This window comes from Hypanus sabinus, chromosome 5, assembly GCF_030144855.1.
Source record: "Hypanus sabinus isolate sHypSab1 chromosome 5, sHypSab1.hap1, whole genome shotgun sequence".
Classification (NCBI taxonomy): Eukaryota; Metazoa; Chordata; class Chondrichthyes; order Myliobatiformes; family Dasyatidae; genus Hypanus; species Hypanus sabinus.
This window is the reverse complement of record NC_082710.1, coordinates 82,811,472-82,834,752: the sequence shown is the minus strand read 5'-3', so window position 1 is coordinate 82,834,752 and position 23,281 is coordinate 82,811,472. Positions and strand designations below refer to the sequence as shown.

Sequence of the window (23,281 nt, the reverse complement as noted above, 5' to 3'; positions counted from 1 at the left end):
GTGTCTCCCAGTGGAGTTTGGTCGTAGGGGATTCACAGCCCGTTCCTTAGCCAGAGCCTTCAGCAATTTGGGCAATGAGGGAGAGAGGAAAAGGAGAGCCACCCACAATACCACCGATGCAGCAGACAGGGAGGACCTCAAATGGCTGTGTCTCAAAAGATGGGAGCCATGGAGTCACAAGTAGCTAGCCATCTGAACACAAGCTGGGGTCTGATCAGCCCCGGCTGGGTCACCTGGAGGAGGGTGTATGATGTTGAAGGACCCAAAACACCCAATGATTCCAGGAACATCACTGAGGATGTGTCCAGAGGCATCAGTAGATGTATACACAGCAAGTGCTGAACAGGCCTTTCTGGCTCAATGAGCTGTGCTGCTCAGTAAGCCGAGCCTAATCACAGGACAACTTACAATGACCAATTAACCTACTAACCAGTGCGTCTTTGGACTGTGGGAGGAAATCAGAGCACCCAGAGGAAACCAACGTGAACATGAGAAGGAATATAAAAATTTCTAACATAGAATGGCAGAATTGAGCTCAAACTCCAATACTCCACATTGTAATAACATCGCCCTAACTGCCATGCTTCCATGGCACCTGAAGGGCTGTAGTTTAATTCGTCACAATGATTCATTAGTAGACCAAATATTATCTTGATATAATAAATAAATAATAAATATTCCCTAATTTCATTGGTATCAGTGAGATGTGATTAAGAATTTTCTTGACAGATTTAAAATAGCCATGGGAAAATGACACTGCTCTTGTCAGTTTTACTCTGTTGAAAGAAACATTGCAAGGCAAGATCTTGCATGTGAACTGATATACAAGTACAGAACATGTTTATTTACTTGTCATTTAGCTACAGGCTAATTTTATTCGCTTGAACACACAGAAATGACAAGCAGGGAAAAACTTGCCACTTCATCAAACTTGCTCAACAATACCATGTCACAATCGTAGGTAAATACTCTTTCCCTTATTTCCAAACCACATTCCGGTTTGAATGCCACATACTTGATTAGAATCTACCCTTTCAGACCCCAACCACTTCAGAAAAGTTTAGATTTAAAATTCACCTGAGATTGACCATGAAAATCCCGGCTGATGCGCTGGTGCATTGTGGACTCAGTCATCCAGACTTTGACTGGGATAGAAGATGACATTTTGCAGAGTACAAGGGCAGTATTCCTTGTGTACTGGCTACTATTCTTCCAAAACATTGTTAAAAATAATATTATCTAATTATTACACAGTTTTAGGGAAATTCTAGACAGTATCTAGAGCAGTTTCATGGTTGGCACAACATTGTGGGCCAAAGGGCCTGCAATGTGCTCTAGATTTCTATGTTTCTATATTTCCTCTTTGTGGCTTGTAGAAGTTTGGCTGCACATTTCCCACATCATAACAGTGATTGTAATTCAAAATTTATGCACATATAAACAGGTTTTAGTTATCTTGAAAAGATGTGAAAGATCCACTTAAATGTGGATCTTTCTTACCTACTTATGTAAGCTTGCATAGGGGCAAAAAAAACTGCAAAAAATAAATTAAACCAGAAGAGACAAGTGTATGTACCTATTGGGCTAAATTCAAAATGGATAAATGTCATTGGAGTAATTTCAACCCATATTTCTCAATGGCCAAGCTAGTATGTTGAAATAACTGATGAATTTCTTAATAATTTCATTGGTGTGTAGCTGTTCCATGATATTGAACATGCACAACGACCAAAACTATTGGTTGTGTGAAGCCTTAGCTGAGATGGTTAAACAATAACACGGTAGACATAACACATGTTAAGCACACAAACTTACCATTTAGGATTAGAAGTGGCTCATCTAGCTATGAGAACTGTATCAAAAGAAGTTGTGTGGCATGCTTGCCTTCATTGATAGGGATGGCAAGTACAACAAATAAGGAAGTCATGGTGTAACTATATAAAACTTCAGTCAGATCATCCTTGGTGTAGTTGTGATTGTCCCATTATAGGAAGGATGTGGGGACTGTGAAGAGGATGCAGAGCATGTTTATGTGCTATCTAGATAAGAGCGTAGGAGCTAGAAGGTTAGACACACTTGAACTGTTTTCAATAGTGTCAAAGGCTGAGGGTAGGAGGGGAGACCTGACAAAGTGTTTTTTTTTAATTATGAGAGTCATTGATAGGGCAGACAGTCAGAACCATCTCCCCTGAGTAGAAATTCCAACTTCAGAATAGGTTGGGGGAGGGGTCTGAAGGGAAGTTTAAAGGTGACATGAGGGGCAGAAGTTTTATACAGAAGATGGTAGATGCCTGGAATGAGTTACCAGGGATATTAGTGGCAGCAGGTAGTTTGGTGGAGCTTAAGAGGCTTTTAGACAGATACTTGAATACGAAGGAAATGGAGGGATATGGATAATACTCAGGAAGAGGATATTTGGTATAAATTGGCATCAAAGACAGAACACATCATGGACCAAATGGCCTATCCACTGTTGTACTACTCTGTGTTCAATGAGGACATTGCCAATCCAGGATATATAAAAAATAATTTTCATTCTGAAAATAAACAGTGATGTGTAATTGAAATTCTAGGCATCTATCTTGTAATTTCTTCACTGTATTGTTGATACATTTTCCCCGAAACAGCAGAGCACTCGGGCTACTGGCATTTCTGCTGTTTGTTCAGCCATCTCATGCACTAGGGGACCAGATGTTCTTTTACTTTTAGTACAGAATTTTCCCAGGCTATAATGACTGCTGCCAGTACAAATATTAGCATCTGCCTTCATTCCTGAGCTGACAGTCATTCACTAGTTTAGGTACATCATCAGCTGGAATTATATAATTAGCACAATAGGAGGCTATTCATTTCATTGGTTCAGTGCTGGTCTTTGAAGGTATTAGTCAATTATCCTGAGTTCTTCCCCTGAAGTCTTCTCTCCCTAGAACTATTTATCTCTCTATTTATCTTGCATTTGCTAACCTACTGCTTCTGAGCTGTGCTTAAATCTTAGTCAAGGAGCAGATTGAGGGATGAAACAAATAAAGAGAATAAGGAAAGCTGGATAATTTAAAAGATAAATTAATTTTGTTTTGTTATTTCATCTTCCACCCTTAACTTGTTTTAGTCTCATTAAACAGCAGCTTGGTTGGAGTTATCCTATCTATATCCATCATATTTTTATACACCTTTATCAAATCTCCACTCATTCTCCTACACTTCAGGGAATAGTCCCAATCTTTTTAGCCTTTCTTTATAACTCAGGACCTCACGTCCTAGCAACATTCTTGTAAATTTTCTCTGTACTCTTTCAATCTAATTGATAACTAACCTGTAAATAGGTGACCAGAACTGCACACAATACTCCAAATTAGGGCTCACAAATGTCTTTTACAATCTCAACATAATATCCCAATTCAATGCTCTAATTTATGAAGCCAATGTGCCAAAATCTCTCTTTGCAACATCATCTACATGTGACTCCACCTTCAACATACACTGGATCTGTAGACCTAGATCCCTCTGTTCTATCACACTCCTCAGTGCTCTACAGTAACTGTGCAGGTCCCATCAGTTTTGAGCTCTCAATGTACAATACCTCACACCTGCATTAATTTTCATCTGTCATTTTTCGAAACAAACTATTGGCAGTGTATTGGCAGTGTGAGTCATGTGGAAGAGATCTGCTGTGTTCCAGCTGGATCTAGAAAGGAAGGTGATGATGGACAAATAAAACCAGATGGGATGGGAGGATGAGAGATCTGAGCGAAGGGAGAAGATAACCCAAATGGACAGGTGAACGTGTGTTAGAGAAGAACATCATGCAATTTGGTTATATAAAATCAGAAATCTCAAACTAACTATTGGTAGGCTAACCAAGTGGAATATGAGAGGTACATATACCAACTTGCATTCAGCTCCTCCACAGCAATGGAAAAGGCTGAAGATAGACAGATCAATGTTGGAATGGGAAGGAGAGTTAAACTGATAAGAAACAAAAGCACGAGGTGGCCATTGTGTACACAGCACAGTTGTTCTGTAAAATGGCTGCCTAATCGACACTTGGTTTCACCAGTGTTGTGGAGACCACATTGCAAGATTACAAAATGCCCCATTTTTCAAAGTTTCAAACGTGTAAATTTTGAAGGACCTTTTAGGTCTCTGGATGATGAAGAGGATGGAGGTGAAGGAACAGGTGTTATACTGTATCTCCAATGGTTGAAATAGAAGCTACCATGAGATGGTGAGGGTAAACTAGATCAGGGAGTCACAAAGGATGTGGTCCTTGTGGAAAGCACAAATAGCAGGAAGAGCAGAAGATGCTACTGGCGGTGAGATCATGTTGAAAGTGGCTGAAATGGTGGAGGATACTGTGTTGGGCGCAGAGGGTAAACATTGCAGTGTTGCAAGAAATAGGATTTATTGAATATTCTTTACAGCCAGTATTTCAGTGGGTTCAGCAATAATGAGCTAAATGGCTTCTTTCATTGCTGGATATTTCTTTCATCCTGTACATCTGTGAGTGTCTATAAGTTAGAATATAAAGCGCAGTGGAGATGTTTTTTCAGTAATGATGTACATAAATGAAAAACAATGGTCCAACTGTTGAAGACTATTGTGGTTAACTTGTTCATTGATCACATTGATATACCCCATATCATTGGAGTAATAAAAAAACTCAAAACCTGGGGAGATGAAATGTGTTGGTATACAACTTCAAGTAGAGTCTCACTTCATAAGAACAGCCAGAAGTCTAAGCCTGTGGAGCTTCTGATTCCCTCCACATTTAGTCAACATTCAGAAAGCAAAAGCAGCAATATTGTTCAAATGTCAACATCAACTTCTAGTCCATTCTGCCTTGTTCATTGGTCTGGATCTCCCTATGTAACCTTACTGGATACAGCGTAATGGAAGAGTCTAAAATAGTTCCAGAAAGCCAACCTCTCAATGATGGAGGTGGATGTAGCTTTGCAAAAAGCACCACTCCCTTGAATATTTCTTTAAATTGCAATAATCAAAGGGAAAATTCAATAACTCACCCATAATCTTGCCAAGAATGAGAGAGATAACGGCATTAAACTCCAGATTTGTATCTGAGGGGAGATTATACTTCATGGTAGCAAATTGGTCAATCTGTAAATGGATGGAAGAAATACCAAGTGTCACTTTGCATTCTGTGGTACACTTTTCAGTTACCCTGCATTATAATATCCATCAATATGTGTGCCAAGTAATGTTTGAATGATTTTATTTAGTAATGCTATGCAGAACACTTTTTTGTTTTAATTCAATGCATTCATCTATGTCTAAATTTCAGAAATCTACACTGATCAATCTGTATTGCAATGAGATGCTCAATAAGTTAGAAGGATTTAGGTTTAAAATTTCACTCCTTACTCTTCAACTAGCAATCCAGAAAAACACTTCAGTGTAATATTGTTAAAGGGCTACATTTTCAGTAGTGTCATCTTTCAGAACGGACTGTGAAATTCAAGTGAAAGTTCCAAATTCACTCACGTAGCACTTTAAAACATCAGTGTCTAAAGACTAGATTTATTATTTATTTGTCACATGTACATGAAAATATCAAAAGATAGAGTGAAAAGCACTGAGTTGTCAATCCACAGCCTGAATATATGCAGGCAACTGCCCTCAAGCATCATCATTCTTCTGGCCCCAATATAGTATACTCACAACTCAATAACCCATAGATGTTTGGAATGTGGGAGGAAACGAGAGCATACAGAACCAAACCCAAAAGGTAAAGGAAAGAATGTACGAACTCCTTACAAGCAGCAACAGGAACTGAAGCCTAATTGCTGGTGCTGTAAATTGTTACACCACACGCGTTTTTAGATAAAGGGACAGAGAGTTATGGGAAAAGATCAAAACCTTCTAAAATCTATGGCTCATGGGAAACAAAAGCAATATTTGGTCAAAAATGTGATGCAGTTCCAGACAGTTCAACAAGTTGATAGATTTTCCAAAGTATTTAAATATCCAGGAAACTAAAGAAGAAATAACCTTATTTTTGGCCACTGGAAATAAACAAATCTCATTTGAAGCTTTCTACAAATAGTATCAGAGAGAAATATACCCCAAACACTCTCTGAGTTATGGCAGAAGGAAGGAGTACCTTACACCTCCTTAGGTAGAGAAGTATTTTCACTCCACCGTGCATATATTTGGAATGTTATGTATAATTTGGTCACTGTTCCAAAGGATGGATGCAATTAAGGTAGAGGTTGCAGAAAATATTCACAAAGACGTTGCCTAAACTGAAAGGCTTAAGTTATACACGAGGATATCTGCAGATGCTGGAAATTCAAACAACACACACAAAACGCTGGTGGAACACAGCAGGCCAGGCAGCATCTATAGGGAAAAGCACTGTCGATGTTTCGGGCTGAGACCATTCGTCAGGACTAACTGAAAGGAAAGATAGTAAGAGATTTGAAAGTAGGAGGGGGAGGGGAAACTGCAAAATGATACGAGAAGACCGGAGGGGGTGGAGTGGAGCTGAGAGCGGGAAAGGTGATTGGCAAAAGGGATACAGAGCTGGAGAAGGGAAAGGATCATGGGACGGGAGGCCTCAGGAGAAAGAAAGGGGGAGGGAAGCACCAGAGGAAGATGGAGAACAGGCAGAGTGATGTGCAGAGAGAAAAAAAAGGAGGGGGGGGGTAAACAGGGATTCTGCCTGTTACGTATTTAGTTTTCTCCCCCCTCCTTTTTTTTTCTTTCTCTCTCTGCCCATCACTCTGCCTGTTCTCCATCTCCCTCTGGTGTTCCCCTCCCCCTTTCTTTATCCCGAGGCCTCCTGTCCCATGATCCTTTCCCTTCTCTAGCTCTGTATCCCTTTTGCCAATCACCTTTCCGGCTCTCAGCTCCACCCCACCCCCTCAGGTCTTCTCCTATGATTTCGCATTTTCCCCTCCCACTCCCACTTTCAAATCTCTTACTATCTTTCCTTTCAGTTAGTCCTGACAAAGAGTCTCGGCCCGAAACAACGACAGTGCTTCTCCTTATAGATGCTGCCTGGCCTGCTGCGTTCCACCAGCATTTTGTGTGTGAGGCTTAGTTATAATTGGGATTGTATTGACTATTTCAGTTTTTCCTGAGAGGAGACATGATACAGGCATATAACATTATATATCATTGGATAGTGTTTGTTTCTCATTGTGCAATCCCAAAAACTAAAGGGAATTGGTTTAAAGTGATCGGGAGAAGATTTAAAGGGGATGTGATGAGTAATTTTTCATACAAAGAACAGTCTGGAATGAACTACCACAGAGGTTTTGGAGGCCGTGTAATACAGTAATATAACAACATTTATCCTGTACACATACACATACATGATTTAAGGTCTTGGTATCCATTCGTATAGTATTCATATTAAGTATTAAAGCCCTAGTTACTGAGAGAAATGCAGGAAATTACCCAATCAAGGAATGGTCACGGTAGTGACTGTGGGAGAGGAACTATAGAGTGAGCGGAGCTAAACTGAACAATGGCACTGAGTGAAGATAAAAATGACATGTTTATTGACCAAATGTTTAAGATAATTGGATTTGTCAGACTATGGCCAGACAGACTTGAACATTGATTCAAGTAATAAACAAAAACACATTTAAGTACACTTATGAAATGCCAAGTATAATGAGTTGTATACTGACTGTACTTGGAGTATTAGATGGAATTCTTGTCACCACACTATGTCAGAACAAGCCCAGCTGCTTGTTTTACTGTGCAACAAGAAGCCAAAAACTCTTCAAGTACCAGAGCATTCCATCTGAGATCACATCTGAGATCAGCTAACCTCTATGTAACCTCAAAGACACTAGGGGTGGTCACAATATATATTTTTACATGACCTATCTCTTGATTATTTAAAACATTTCATTTTGAAATGTGTTGTAGCAGTAACAGTAACAACATTTAAGGGACATTTGGGCCTGTACTTGAATGAACAAGGCAGTGAGACGATAAGACCACCAGACATTAGCAGGATTAGGCTATTCATCCTATCGAGTCTACTACACCATTCCATCATGGCTGATTTTTCATCTCTCTTAACTCCATTCTCTTGCCTTCTCTTCATAACCTTTGACAATCAACAACGAATAACCATCCCCTTCAAATATATCCAATGACTTTGGCTCCACAGCTGTCTGTGGCAGTGACTTCCACAAATTCACTATCCTCTAGCTCAGGGGTTCTCTACCTGAGGTCAATGGATCCCTTGCTTAATGATACTGGTCCATGGCATAAAAAAGGTGAAAAACTTCCTCTTCAAGGGAAAGGGATATGGAATTAATGCCATCAAGTTCAATTAGCATTGATAGACATATAAAGGGTCACCCAAGGGTCCGTTTCTCAGCTGTACAACACTATTGCAATAACGTAACATCAACATGAATAATAATTGTGTAAAGATTCCACAAACAGGAATTTATGCCAACATATTAATGGGTTGCCTGACAGTACCAGATGGAAAGAAATGGTATAAAGGGGAGCTGGATGTTCCATTAATTAAAGTTACAATACCATTCTATGGTTTAGAGCAAATAATCTGAGTAAAATAACCCCTCGTGCTGACATTTGGTAGCACTTCTGTTTTTGCTAAGGATTCAGAAAACTCTTTTTTGTTTTCCTTTACAGATGATGAATTAACAGCAGATTCGTGGTAATGAATCTCTCTCAAGACTCTGAAAACCTCCATCAACTTCTTGCCTCAGGAGCTTTGTGCTTAAATTAACCAGCAAAAAAACGTTGAAAACCAGATTAGTTGCCTACATAGCTCTTGTCTTTTATTGGGTGAGGTACAAAAAAGATCAGAAATCATCAATATCCTGGCTGCTGGTTTGGGTTGAAATTTGTTCACTAAATTTTGTTATATCACTGTTGTCCTTCCTGGCTTTGAGTGTGTGCATTTGGTTCTCCATGAATAACTATTCAGATTAATTAACATTTTGGTAGGAAAGGACTAATTTTTAGGTAATAACATTTGTCACCTTTTGAGGTGTGATCACCACTGTATTGTAGGAATCAACTTATACACATGTTGGCTGATGATTGCATGGCAGATGGCTTGGATTAATAATTCAGCCAAGGAATGTCATCTCTGATAGTACAGCATTCCCTCAGCACTTCACAGATATTTCATTTTGGGCTTTTGTCCATGTAGTACAGAAACAGGTTCACTAACTCTGTATTGACCATCAATCACCCATTTACACCGATCTTAAAGTGAGCACAAGCAATTCTACAGATGTGAAAATTCCAGGACAACACACACAAAAAGCTGGAAGAACTCAGCAGGTTAGGTAGCATCTAGGTTGAAGAATAAACTGTTGAAGTTCGAAGGGGCTGGGCCCAATACATTGACTCTTTATTCCTCTCCATAGATGCCTGACCTGCTGTGTTCATACAGCATTTTGGGTTGATCCAAAACTGATCACATTTTATTCTCCCCTCCAGAGTCTACCACCCAACTGCACAGTAGTGCAAATTACAGTAGCCAATTAACCAACCAACCTGCACATTTTTGGGGCATGGTTGGAAATGAAAGCACCCGGAAACCCATCCAGTAAAAGTCCAAGTCGAAATTATAGACATAAGCACAAGCTCATGGATACACAGATGCAAGGAAAAATATACTTGCCATAGCATCACAGGCACATGGCATCAGAGACACATTTACATGAAAAACATTAGTATAAAATTTAAATATACAGTTAATTTATTTTTCCTGGAAAAAAAAGGTAAACTTCACACACAACACCTTGAACATCAGGATTAAAGCAGAGCTGCTGGATCTTTAAGGCACCTTCTTTACTAGAGGGAAGAGTACAGAAAAGGAACATGCCTTTCAGTCCACGATGTTGTGCTAAACTAACGAAGCAGAAGATGATTAATTACACAAATGCATTTTATGGTGCTTATTTCTCAGCATGCTCACGTACCTATCAAAGTCTCTTAAGCAACTACTTCCCATTTCCATTCCAACATGGTGGTCCATGACCTGAACTAGTTACGATGAGGCCACCCTTGAGTTGGAGGAACACCATCTCATATTCCATCTGGCATGAACATTGCTTTCTCTAACTTCCGATGATTTCTCCCTCTGTGGTGGATACTCACTTCTCAGGGTCCAAGAGGCTTATTGCTAAACTTGGCTTTCTAGCAGAATGTCATGACCTTCCCAAATGGTTGGAGCTTTTCGTGACCAAGTCAGACATTTAACCAATATTCCTTACTCTTATTCTTGTGTAATCAAGAACCAGTCTTCAGTTCTTAAAGTAAATTGTAAATTGCAAAAAATAATTTGTTTGAAATTAAAAGTACAAGTTTGCAAGCTATGTAACAACAACATGGGCTCCTAGTGGAGAAGTGGGGGGGGGGGTGTTGTAGTGGGAGGTACTGGCTAATAAGAGATGTGGTCTGCAAATTGAAGTGACCATGAGTCACAATGGGATATTCTGGGTGCTAGGGTTTATTAATTAGGCTACATCAATTCAGGCATCCACAGCTAAGTTAGTTGGGTCATTGTGATAGAGGTCAGGGAAGGCTCCTCATGTGTGTTCACTTGGCATATCAAATATGGTCACAGATATGATCAATCAATGGTTGGGATATTTCTGTACTCAATGGGTCAGCCCTCATAGTATTAGACCGTAAGACATAGAAGCCTAATTGGTCATTTAGCTCATCAAGTCTGCTCCACCATTCCATGATAGTTGACCCAGACCCACCCAACCGCATACTCTTGCCTTTTCGCCATAAACTTTGATGCCCTGACAAAATCAGGAAACTATCAGTTTTCACTTGGAATATAGCCAGGGCCTTGGGCTCCACATCTATCTGTGGCAAAGCATATCACAGATTCACTACTCTCTGGCTACAAAAATTCTTCCTTAACTCTGTCCTAAATGGTCACCCCTCAATTTTGAGGCTGTGACCTCTGGTTCTGGATACCCCCATCATATGAAACATGCTCTCCACATCCACTTTATCTAGTCCTTTCAACATTCTGTATGTTTCAATGAGATCCTCACACATTCTTGTGAAGTCTAGTGAGTACAGACCCAAAGCTCCTCATATGTTAACCCCTTCATTCCCAGAATCATCCTCATGAATCTCCACTGGACACTCTCCAATGACAACACACCCTTTCTGAGATATGGGACCCAAGAGAGTTCACAATTCTCCAAGTGCAGCCTGACCACGGTCTTATAAAGCATAAGTATTAGCTCCTTCTTTTTGTATTCTATTCCCTTTGAAATGAATGCCAACATTGCATTTGCCTTCTTCACCACGGATTCACCTGTAATTTACCCTTCTAGGAGTCTTGCATGAGGTCTTCTAATTCCCTTTGCACTTCTGATGTTTGAATTTTCTCCATATTTACATAATAGTCTGCACTATTGTTCCTTTTACCAAAACGGATTATCATACATTTCCCAACACTATATTCCATTTGCCATTTTTTGCCCATTTTTCCAATAGGTCTGAGTCCTTCTGCAATCACATTGCTTCCTCAGCACTACCTACCCTTCTACCTATCTTTGTATCATCCACAAACTTTGCCCAAAAGCCAGTGATTCTATTATCTAAGTCATTGACAAATAATGCGAAAAGCAGTGTCCCTGTACTGACCCCTGAGGAACACCACTTGTCACCAAGAGCCAACCAGAAAAGGCTCCTTTTATTTCCACTCACTGCCTCCTATCTGTCAGCCATTCCATGGCAGTACCTTTCCTGTAATGCCATGGGATTCCAATTTGTTAAGCAACCATGTGTGACACCTTATCAAATGCCTTCTGAATCCAAGTAAATGACATCCACTACCTCTCTTTTGTCCACCTGCTTGTTACTTCCTCGAAGAATTCTAACAGATTTGTCAGGCAAGACTTCACTTTGTAGAAACTATGCTGACTTTGACTTATTTTATCATTTGTCTCCAAATACCCCAAACCTTGTCCTTAATAATAAACTCCAACACTTTTAGTACCATTGAAGTTAGACAAACCAGCTTATAATTTATTTTCTTTTGCCTTCCCCCCTTCTTAAAGAGTGGATGACATTTGCAATCTTTCAGTCCTCTGGAACTAAGCCAGAATCAAGTGAATCAAGTCAATGCATCAGTTATCTCTTCAGCAACCTCCCTCAGGACTCCAGGATGTAGTCCACCTAGTCCAGGTCACTTGTCCACCTTAAGACCTTTCAGTTTACCTAGCACATTTTCCCTTATAATAGTAATGGCACTCACTCCCGCTTCCTGACACTCACAGACCTCCAGCACACTGTTAGTGTCTTCCACAGTGAAGACTGATGCAAGGTACCCCAATAGTACCAATTACTACCCCACCAGCATCATTTTCCAGTGCTCCAATATCAACTCTCACCTCCCGTTTACTCTTCATATAATTGAAAAAACCCCTAGAACTCTGCTTTATATTATTGGCTAGTTTTCCCTCATATTTAATCTTTTCCCTTCTTATGGCTTTTTTAGTTGCCTTTTGTTGGATTTTAGAAACTTCCCAATCTCTTTGCTACATTACTACATTTGCCCTTTGCTTAACTTCCTTTGTCAGCCACAGTTGTCTACACTTGCCACAAGAACAACTTCTTCTGTGGCACATATCTATCATGCACCTTGTAAACTATTCCCAGAAACTTCAGCCACTTCTGCTCTGCCCTCATCCTCACCAGTCTCCTCCTCCAAACCACCCAGGCAAGCTCCCCTCTCATTCTAGTTCTAGATGTCCAGGATCTCCGTCAGCAGGAGCCTTTGGACCATCTGTATGAATTACTTCATCCCAGCAAAAGTATTGGTGAAACATCTCATGCAAATAATGTCAACTAGTAGCAAAACAGTATAAATGTTAGTAAGCATTGGGAAATATTAAGAATGACAAGGAGAATGACAGAAAGAAGAACTCTTCGGCCATTGTTTTCTCCAATGGATGATTCATTCATCTAAAGCTCATTGGTACATTATTTTAGTTCACAAGAATTGTACCTGTGTTTGGAAATACATCATAGTTTATAAATCTTCTGTAAGTTAGAAATCCTTTATAAATCAAAAATCCTGTGGGAGTTTTAAATGTGTGTTAAGAACTATTAGTATACATTTGAAAGTGTATCAATTAAAATAAACTACTTCATTAGCTGGAAGTATCTCCCCTTTGATGGGAGGATGGGGCATTCACCACTCTAGTAACAGGTGTTTGCAGCTAGATCTCACTGCAGAGACAAGGAAATAAGCTAGTCCTTGAAGAGTAGGTGTATACAATATCACCTCCCTATAGTGAGGGTACCCATAGATACCTACATTGGATAGGGCTTCAAATCTCCTTTTGAGTTTAGGCTTTGAGCACAGTGAACCTAATACCATCACACATCCTCACCTTTCTCCCATTTTCCATTCCCCATTCTGGCATACATCTCACCCCTTCTCTTCTCCTTATCTGCCCATCTTTCCCCTTCACCCATGGTCCACTATCCTCTCCTGTCAGAGTCCTTCTTGACTCTTTCTCTCTTCTGCCTATTACCTCCTAATTCTCACTTGATCACTCTCCCAAACTTGCCTGCCTTTCCCCTCACTTTATTTTACCTATCAGCCGCCATCTTGTACTGCTCCCCTTCCCTCTACCTTCTTATTCTGGCTTCTCGTTTCCTTTCCAGTCGTGATGAAGGTTCTCAGCCCAAAACTGTTTATTTCTCTCTGTGGATGCTGCCTGACCTGCTGAGTAGCAGCTGCCTTTCATGTGAGATGCTCAACCTCATCCTCAGCAATGGAACACCTCCAGCCTCCTCTTGCACCACCATGGACTTGCCTCTAATTGTGTCTTCTTTTTTCACACTAATGTCTTGTTCTACTTTCCTCTCTCTCCAATGTCATTTATAACTGATTCAATTTTATTTAGAGATACAGTGCAGGTCAGGGCCTTCCAGCACTTCAAGCCCCACCGCCAAGCAGCCCACTGATTTAACTTTAGCCTAATGACAGGACAATTTACAATTAACCTGGTGTTCAGTACATCTTTGGATTGTGGAAGGAAACGACAGCACCCGGAGGAAACCCCATGCGTAAATGGGAAGGACGCATACAAACACGAGGAAATCTGTGGATGCTGGAAATTCAAACAACAACACACACAAAATGCTGGTGGAACACAGCAGGCCAGGCAGCATCTATAAGGAGAAGCACTGTCGACGTTTCGGGCCGAGACCCTTCGTCAGGACTAACCGAAAGGAAAGATAGTAACAGATTAGAAAGTAGTGGGGGGAGGGGGAAATGCAAAATGATAGAAGACCGGAGGGGGTGGGATGAAGCTAAGAGCTGGAAAGGTGATTGGCGAAAGTGATACAGAGCTGGAGAAGGGAGAGGATCATGGGATGGGAGGCCTCAGGAGAAAGAAAGGGGGAGGGGAGCACCAGAGGGAGATGGAGAACAGACAAACAACTAAATATGTCAGGGACGGGGTAAGAAGGGGAGGAGGGGCATTAATGGAAGTTAGAGAAGTCAATGTTCATGCCATCAGGTTGGAGGCTACCCAGTCGGTACATACGGTGTTGTTCCTCCAACCTGAGTTTGGCTTCATCTTGACAGTAGAGGAGGCAATGGATAGACATATCAGAATGGGAATGGGATGTGGAATTAAAATGTGTGGCCACTGGGAGATCCTGCTTTCTCTGGCAGACTGAGCGTAGGTGTTCAGCGAAATGGTCTCCCAGTCTGCGTTGGGCCTCACCAATATATAAAAGGCCACACCGGGAGCACTGGACGCAGTATACCACATCAGCCGACTCACAGGTGAAGTGTCGCCTCACCTGGAAGGACTGTCTGGGGCCCTGAATGGTGGTGAGGGAGGAAGTGTAAGGGCAGGTGTAGCACTTATTCCGTTTACAAGGATAAGTGCCAGGAGGGAGATCGGTGGGAAGGGATGGGGGACGAGTGGACAAGGGAGTCACGTAGGGAGCGATCCCTGCAAAAAGCAGAACGGTGGGGGGAGGAAAAAATGTGCTTGCTAGTAGGATCCCATTGGAGGTGGCGGAAGTTATGGAGAATTATACGTTGGACCTGGAGGCTGGTGGGGTGGTAGGTAAGACAAGGGGAACCCTAACCCGAGTGGGGTGGCGGGTGGATGGGCTGAGGGCAGATATGCGGGAAATGGGAGAGGTGCGTTTGAGAGCAGAGTTGATGGTGGACGAGGGGAAGCCCCTTTGTTTAAAAAAGGAAGACATCTTCTTCGTCCTGGAATGAAAAGCCTCATCCTGGGAGCAGATGCGGCAGAGACGGAGGAATTGTGAGAAGGGGATAATATTTTTGCAAGAGACAGGGTGGGAAGAGGAATAGTCCAGGTAGCTGTGAGAGTCTGTAGGCTTATAGTAGATATCAGTAGATAGACCGTCTCCAGGACGTATATAAATTAGCTTACAATGGACACTAGACATTGACACCCCGAACTGCATAATTTATTCATATTCATATGCTAATGTGACTGTGATGCTACTGGAAGCAACTTATCCAAACTGCCTGTATGTCATCATATTTGTGCACTTGTCAACAAACTTCAACTTGACTCGTATGTAAGGGTTCATTTTACGTTTCAGCTGATTAAAGGCACCTCGCGTAATGCAGCCTTCTCTCAGTATTGCAATGTCAGCATGGATTGCAAAAAAACTTGCTTTAATTTCCCTTACTCACAAGCTGTCTGTAAATAAAATTCCTTCAGCCTCCTTTGCACTTTAAAAGCTGCATTGACTATTTTTAACTCATCTGATTGGAGCCTGTTGATGGTGCTGGAATAACAGTAATGTCTGGCATTATTTAGCATTTGCTGCTATTCATTCGTGCCTGTGAGAGTGCTAATTTGATGTTCATTAATTCGGAACTCTGAAGGAACTGGAGCATAGCTCGACGTTCTCATTGCAACAATCCCTTTCACAATGAATACCCCACTTTTGATGCGGTTGCTTGAATATAACATCAGCTAACCAACCAGCTGTTTGAGATTGCAACCTGTGGATGGGAAACAGCAATCTGATGCTCAGAAAATGAATGATATAATGGGGCGAGGGGTGTGGGGAAAGGAGGAACTTGAACATTGAAGTCAACTACAGGAAGTTTCATTAGCTCAGATGACTTCAGGGTATGGCAAGAGAAATCAAAAGAAACATACAGGTACCTACACCAATTAAACTGGAGTCACTGTTCTCATTATTTAAACATTATGCCTGCCAAAATCTATGGGAAGCTTTTAGCTAACAGCTTCCTGGAAGCCTTTCAGATCCATTCCAAAGGGCCAGAGGCTCAGGAGTTATTGTGGATCTAACTCAGTTCAAAAAACCACGACAAAGCACCTGAAGGTTGTAAAAGACAGGGCTGCTGACTCCTACTCCTAATCCTGATAGCTCCTTCTTCCCACTGTGTAACATTACCAATAGGGAAATGTCAATGGCATTGCTTGAAGTATTTTGTTCTACAGAACAGCATCTATGATGCTGTTCCATTCAAATGCAAATTTCAAAATCAGCCCAACGGCTTCCAGTAAAGAAGCCCGCAGACAAAAAATTATCTCTTTTTTTTAAAAGTCCATATATACTGAAGAATTCTACTTACAAACCCTTATGTAAAACTTAGCAGCTACAAAAGGTCAGAAGCTGCCAGTATGCAAGTTTTAATTATTCCAGTATGTAAATTACTGTAACGACTCTTCAAAAAATGAGGAACTAATTTAATTCCATCTTTACCTGTTTAACAATTGAGTCTCCCTTACAGACCATAAGCCATAGGATAGAATTAAGACATTTGGCCCATCGAGTCTGTTTTATTTTCCTTCGCAACCCATTTCTACTGCCTTTTCTCTGTTATCTTTCATACACTTACGAATCAAGAACCTACCAACCTCCACTTTAAATACATCCAGCAACTTGGGTTCCATAGATGTCTGTAACAATGAATTCCATAGATTCATCCATCCCTGTGTTATTACGTGTATACATAATAAAGAACTGCAGTTCCCAGTGAACAATGAGTGTGGCTCACCTGGAATTGGAAGTGACATTGGGGACTATACACACTTGAGTAAGCTGAAGCAATGACCAGAGTGCCCAGTGAATAAATATGTGTTAGTATTTTTATCCATGCTGTTTGTCTTTATTAAGAACAAACATAGCATGGTGTCAGAAGTCAGAGTGAGGTCTAAACATGGACGGACCATAAATGAACACTACAAGCAACTAAGAAAGAGATGCTAGTTCCGACACGAAAAAAAGACTGCACTAGAAGCAAGTGAGGTCAGTGGCCAGCATGGCAATGCAGCACCTTGTTCCAGAAGTTCACTAAGCGTTTAAGGTGACAGACGCTGAAAATTCCCATAACAAATAATCTAAGATCTCCAGCACCTACAAAGTTTACTGCTAATTTAAAAGATAACTGGAAACACTTCAAGCAATAATTCAATATATTTAGCAGTCAGCAGAGCCGGAGGGATTGAGGGAAATTTGAAAGCAACTCTCTCTACACGTAAAAGGCGAACATGTTTTACACATCTATAACAGCATTCAAATTGATGAGACAGCACTTACATTGGACACTCTGATGACAAAATACTGTCTTTAAGAGATACAAGTTCTTTTCCTATGATCCCAAATGAGGTATTAGCTTTAACTGATACTTAGCCGAGCTTCACACACTGAGCAAGTCCTGTGAATTTGGAGATTTGAGCGACTCATTAGTTAGAGACAGTATATTCTGTGGAATCCCAGATAATGGGCTTAGAGAAAGCCTGATCTGTGAAAAACATTTAATGCTGGAAAAGGCTGTGAGTATGTGTAGACCATCAGAGACCACATGATCACAAGCTAAGGGGCTGCACAGGGAAGAATCCAGAAGTGACAGTCTATAGTGGAGATAACATTCCAGTAAAAAGGCCTGTATCATGATCTTCAAGCAAACGGGGCAGCACCTGAAAGCACAGCTACTGACTGTAGGAAAGCGAGTACTGCTAATATTAGGTCTGAGTGCATGGGAAAAACTCAACCTGGTGGAAAGAGTTTTTGTTGTAGCTTCACAGATCAAAGATAAACACACTTTACACATGGAAGTGTGCAGATGTCTTTGATGAGCTTACCAGATGTAACTTGAGAAACTTGTAACAGCATCCATGAGAGATCCAGAGGGATTATGTAAGAACTCCACCTACCATAGACATGAGTACCAGCTACACTAGCGTGACATTCAGGATGCCCATGCTGAGCAGAGTGATCATGATGAAGTAGTCACCAGTCTTGCAGCTTTGGTTCAAAATCTGTCTCTCATCGACTTCCAGTTAAAGACAGTCAAAAATATCTTCAATATCGTCTCTGATGTTGAAGAGTAAAAATAGAAAGGAAGATGGGGGGATCCACACACTCCCAAAGGCCAGAACAACAGCAACAGATCAACAGGAGGAGCTGCTATCTATGATATGCAGCCAACAGAAGGAGGTCTGTGAATTGAGACAGAATCAGTTGGAACTTGTGCAAAGACTCACTGATCACATGAATGTTGTCCAGGGCTCCATTATGTGGAGCTAATTATCGTCACACAGCACGTTTACAAACACAAAGGATCTTGGCAGAAGGATGTGAAAGAAATGAATGTGTTCATCGGAGTTTTCAAAACAATACCAATATTGACACAGCAAGTGAAAGCAATCTGCCCAAAGGTCTTGTAAATGGTCTGATTCAGAACTTCTGAGAAAAAAGTTGCTCCATACATTTTCATTAAATCTTTACTCCCTCACTTTAAGCCAATGCCCTCTAGTTCAACCTTTGGAAAAAAGCTGTGTGCATTCTGCCTACCAATGGCCCTCATGACCGTGTGGGCCTCTAAGTCATGCCATAGTGTCCTATGCTCCAAGGAATAAAGTTTCATCATGTCTAATCTCTCTCTACAATCTGGTCCCTCAAAATCCTGACAACATCTTGTAAATCTTTTCTTCACTCTTTCCAGCTTAAGTGCACCTTTCCTGTAAGCAGGGCAACCAAAACTGAACACAGGACTCCAAATGCAGTCCCACTAATAACTTGTACAACAGCAGCAGAACATTCCAACTTCTACACTCAATGTTTGACTGATAAAGGACAGCGTGCAAAAATACCTTCTTCACCATCCTGCCTAACTGTGATGGCATTTTCAGGGAACTACTGTGCATACTTGTAGTACCAAGTCTATCTGTTCTACAACACTCCCCAGGGCATAACCACTTACTGTGAAAGTCTTACTCTAGTTTCACTTCCCAAAATGTAACTATACTCACATTTCTCTGAACTAAACTCCATTTGGCATTTCTCAGCCCACTTATCAACAACCTTCTTCACTGTCTATGCTATCACCTGTCATCTGAAATTCATAATAACTTCATTTTATGTGATACCGCCTATTTTAGTGCCACCAAGAATGCAGATACTCTTACAGTGCGATTTCCAAGATTTTGTTTCAGTGATGATGAAGATATGGCAATATATTTTCAAGTAATTATACAGTGTGTCTCAGTGGATCATGAAATCTACAAGTCCAAGTCCCATAAGATGTTAGGAAAGATAGGTTTGGGAGATGAAGCAGCCCTGGTAAGCTATGGCTGCAGTTAGTGATGATACACACTGCAAAGAGTGTGTATCAATGATAGAAAGACTGAATACTTAATATGTAGATAGGATGTGAATAAAGAAGCTGTTTTGTCCTTATCTGCATGTCCATAATGATCAATGAGTTAGGAAAAACAAAAATAAATCTCTGGTTTTGAATAAGACAACCCCAGATAGGTTACAGCAGAGACATCAGCAGAGTTTACAGCCTCTATCTAACCTTGGTATTGTTACGAATTCCTGTAACTGGATCACTTACCAGCAAAGATAGAGAGGTCCGTTGAAGTCTGATGGTACTATTTTTTAAAGTATTTATTGATAAAGGGCACAAAAATAAGATTAATGCAAACATACAGATAATATACGTCGTCAATACTAAATCTAAGCGCGGGTATAATAATAACCGCTATTAATAACCGTTGATGTATTGTCCGATGGAAAGATAACAGTCACTATCAGTTCGTTCAAGCTGCAGCGTTGTTGGGTTTAAAAGTGATGCCGTTTAAACTTGACCCAGGTCTTTTATGATGCTAATCCGTTGAGTCAGGGGAGCAGGCTTCCCCGTTGTTAGCTAAAAGCTGTTTTCCCGTGGTTCCAGCCACCGATTCCAGCCACGGAATCGAACACACGTGGCTTCCTTCAGATGACTTCCTGCTGTTACGTGGTCGCTTAACGTTTCTTCTGGTGCGTTTGAAGGGGTTGTTCCCCAGACCCTCTTTTATACTTCTTCACGGGGTCTCCGATGTCAATCAGGTTGGGATGATGTAATCCCTCAACCAGCCCACTCTGGTCATCCCGAGGGGCTTCAATGAATAGTACAGTACTCAATACACAACTTGGTCATCCGGAGACAATGGCCATGTCCCGTAGCTTTACATCGCGGGGAAACGAGGCATTTTGCACGTCCCACTCTCATTTCCTGGGCCCCTTGACCCAACCCACCGGTGATCTTGCGATTCTCACAAAGGAGGGGGCTACGGACGTAACAGTATAAAAAATTTGTAAAGCCTAAAACCGACAGGACAAAAAGACCAGATTTCGCTCCATAAATCTGTCCACCCTCCACTTCTCCTTTTTCCCTTTATCCAATGTTTAGGACCCTTTTTTGGCCTGGCTTGGTGCCAGATTATGCCTGCTGACCTTTGGGAAGTTGTACTAATGAATGTGTTTTATTTAATCAAATCTGCTGTTGTTATTCTAGCAACTACCAATCCAATAAAAGAATGATCTTCACTGCATGTTCTCATTTAGGCCTTTCTTGTTGAAACTGGTAAGCTAGTGCCAAATTCTGTATGAGTTTGAAGAATCTATATTAACACTTATTGCATTGTTAAGTCTCTGATTGAAGAAATTTTTTATCTTGCCTACCTGGCCCTGAATCAAACACAAATGCAATAGGAAAGGAGCGCAACTCCAAACCACTTACAAAGGAATGTACTTCCATCTAGTGTTCAAGGCTGTTACTGCATGACAGTATCAAGGCAAATACGCATTTTAGTGCTTGGCTCTGTAGATTAGATATTTAATACTGTTCTCCTCAATATTTCTGCTCCAAGGAGTTGATAGGGCAGGGAATAGGATGCAGATGACAGATTTGATGGTCAACACAGATACAGTGGCTTGCAAGTCCTGTTTCTCTGATGTATTACTCTGTGATCCTGTTTGAACTGCTGAAAAATGCAAAAAACTATACACTATACAGTAAGCGTGTATAAAAATTGATAATGCTGGGAGTGCACATCAGGCAGCATCTATAGACAGTGACCCGAAAGATTAACTGTTCTTCCTTGTCATACATTTCATAATCTTAAAAAGAAGTCAACCCTTGCTATTCTTCTGTCCAATAAACACAAGCACAAAAAATTTAGGTGCAAAAAAAATTAGAAATAAACGAGAAAGGTCTAAAACACTCAGAAAGTCAGTCAGTATCCGCACAGAGACAGAGTTAATGGTACAAATTGATGACCTCTTTTTGGACATTTATGAAATAATACCATTTATCCTGAATAACATCCTTGCTAATCTGCATGGTGCTCCTTCTGAACAGAGTTTATCCTTTCCATTACCCAGAAAAGCTGACCAGATGTGTTCCAGCCAGAGCTATGTGAAGTGACAAGGCTCATTAATCTGACATGATCTATATTAGGAGGTACTTACGACATGTATGCCTTATTAAATTTTGTAACATTAGTTATTATTTCTGTGGGATTTTAGCATTTGCCAGCATGTATTGTCCACACCTAATTGACATGGAGAAAGTGACATTGAGAAGAGAAACATTGAGCTTCGTTAGACCTACAGAATTGTAGAGAGATACAGAATGGAAAGAAGCCCTTTGGCCGTCTAAGTCTGTTCTGACAATTAACCATACACCTACACATCCCGCACTAATCCTAATGTATTTTCCTCACATTCCCATCAACTTTACCCATATGTTTCAACTAACCTACACACCAAAGGCAACTTACAGTTTCCAGCTAAACTGACAACATTCACATCAGTCAGATGAAACTGGGGCTGCATGTGTTCATGGGTAGAACATGCAAACTCCACGTACACAGCATTTGTGAATTGTGCTAATGACTGACCATGGAACATGGTCATGCTTCCAGTGAAGGTATTCCAAAGGGGGAAGACCAAGATCTATAGCCAGCAATGATTAAAGAATAGATTATGTAATTCCAAAACACACCAGGTTACGACCAATGGGGGGGATGTTGGCTGATTATTTTTCCATATGTCTGCTACTCCTGCTCCTCTTGGTCATAGAGACTGTGGGTTTGGCCGTGATGACAGAGTAGTCTGGGTGAGTTATTGACACATACTTTATTAATGGTCCACACTGCAGTAGTGGGTGAAAAGGGTCACTGGACAAAGAAAAGCAAATGCAAGCTCCTCTCCAAGTTCCACACCACTTAGACCAGGAAATAAATGCCATTTGTTTATTCTTGCACGACTTTCACTGATAAAGTCCCAAACAAACAGCTTCGAAGAAATAGCACCAATGGTGTTTAGAACATTGAACACAGTACATAGAACTTTACAGTGCAGGACAGTATGTTATGGTGTTCTTTCAACCTACTCTTTTAAACAACTGTTGTTGTTTTTAAATGTTGCTGCAGTAATGAAAGAATTTCCCATTCCAGATCAATAAAGTACATTATTATTGTCCTAATTACTCTAAGTTCAATCTAAACCGTCACTCCTACGCAATGCTTAATTTGTCTATCATACATGTGCCTGTTGAAAAGTTTCTTCAATGCACTAATGTACCTGTCTGTAATATCATCCCAGGCTGGGCATTCCACACACCAATCTCTTTCTGCGCAAAATAAAACTTACCTCTAACATCCTGCGTATACTTTCATCCAAACACCCTAAAATGATCCCCACTGAATAGTCATTTCCACCCTGGAAAAAAACTCTTTAGCTATCCACTCTATCTAGAAAAAACAGAGAATATAGAAATCTACAGCACATTACAGTCCCTTCAAGCCCACAACGCAGTACCAACCATGTACCTACTCTAGAAACTGCCTGGAATTACTCTACCACATAGCCTTTTTTTTCAAAGCTCCATATACCTATCTAAGAGGGTCTTAAAAGACCCTATTGTATCCACCTCCACCATTTTATGCACCCACCATTCTCCGTGTGAAAA

At 40.8% G+C, this 23,281-nt stretch overlaps 1 protein-coding gene across 1 annotated transcript in view; it reads right to left on the bottom strand.

Annotated features, from left to right (window-relative positions):
• The window catches only part of LOC132394271 (contactin-associated protein-like 5), a 977,958-nt gene that overhangs the window by 190,503 nt on the left and 764,174 nt on the right, over window positions 1–23,281 (bottom strand). The window contains exon 18 of the mRNA XM_059970196.1: window positions 5,022–5,115. Coding sequence (XP_059826179.1) covers window positions 5,022–5,115 — 94 coding nt within the window. The remainder of the gene's footprint in view (window positions 1–5,021; window positions 5,116–23,281) is intronic.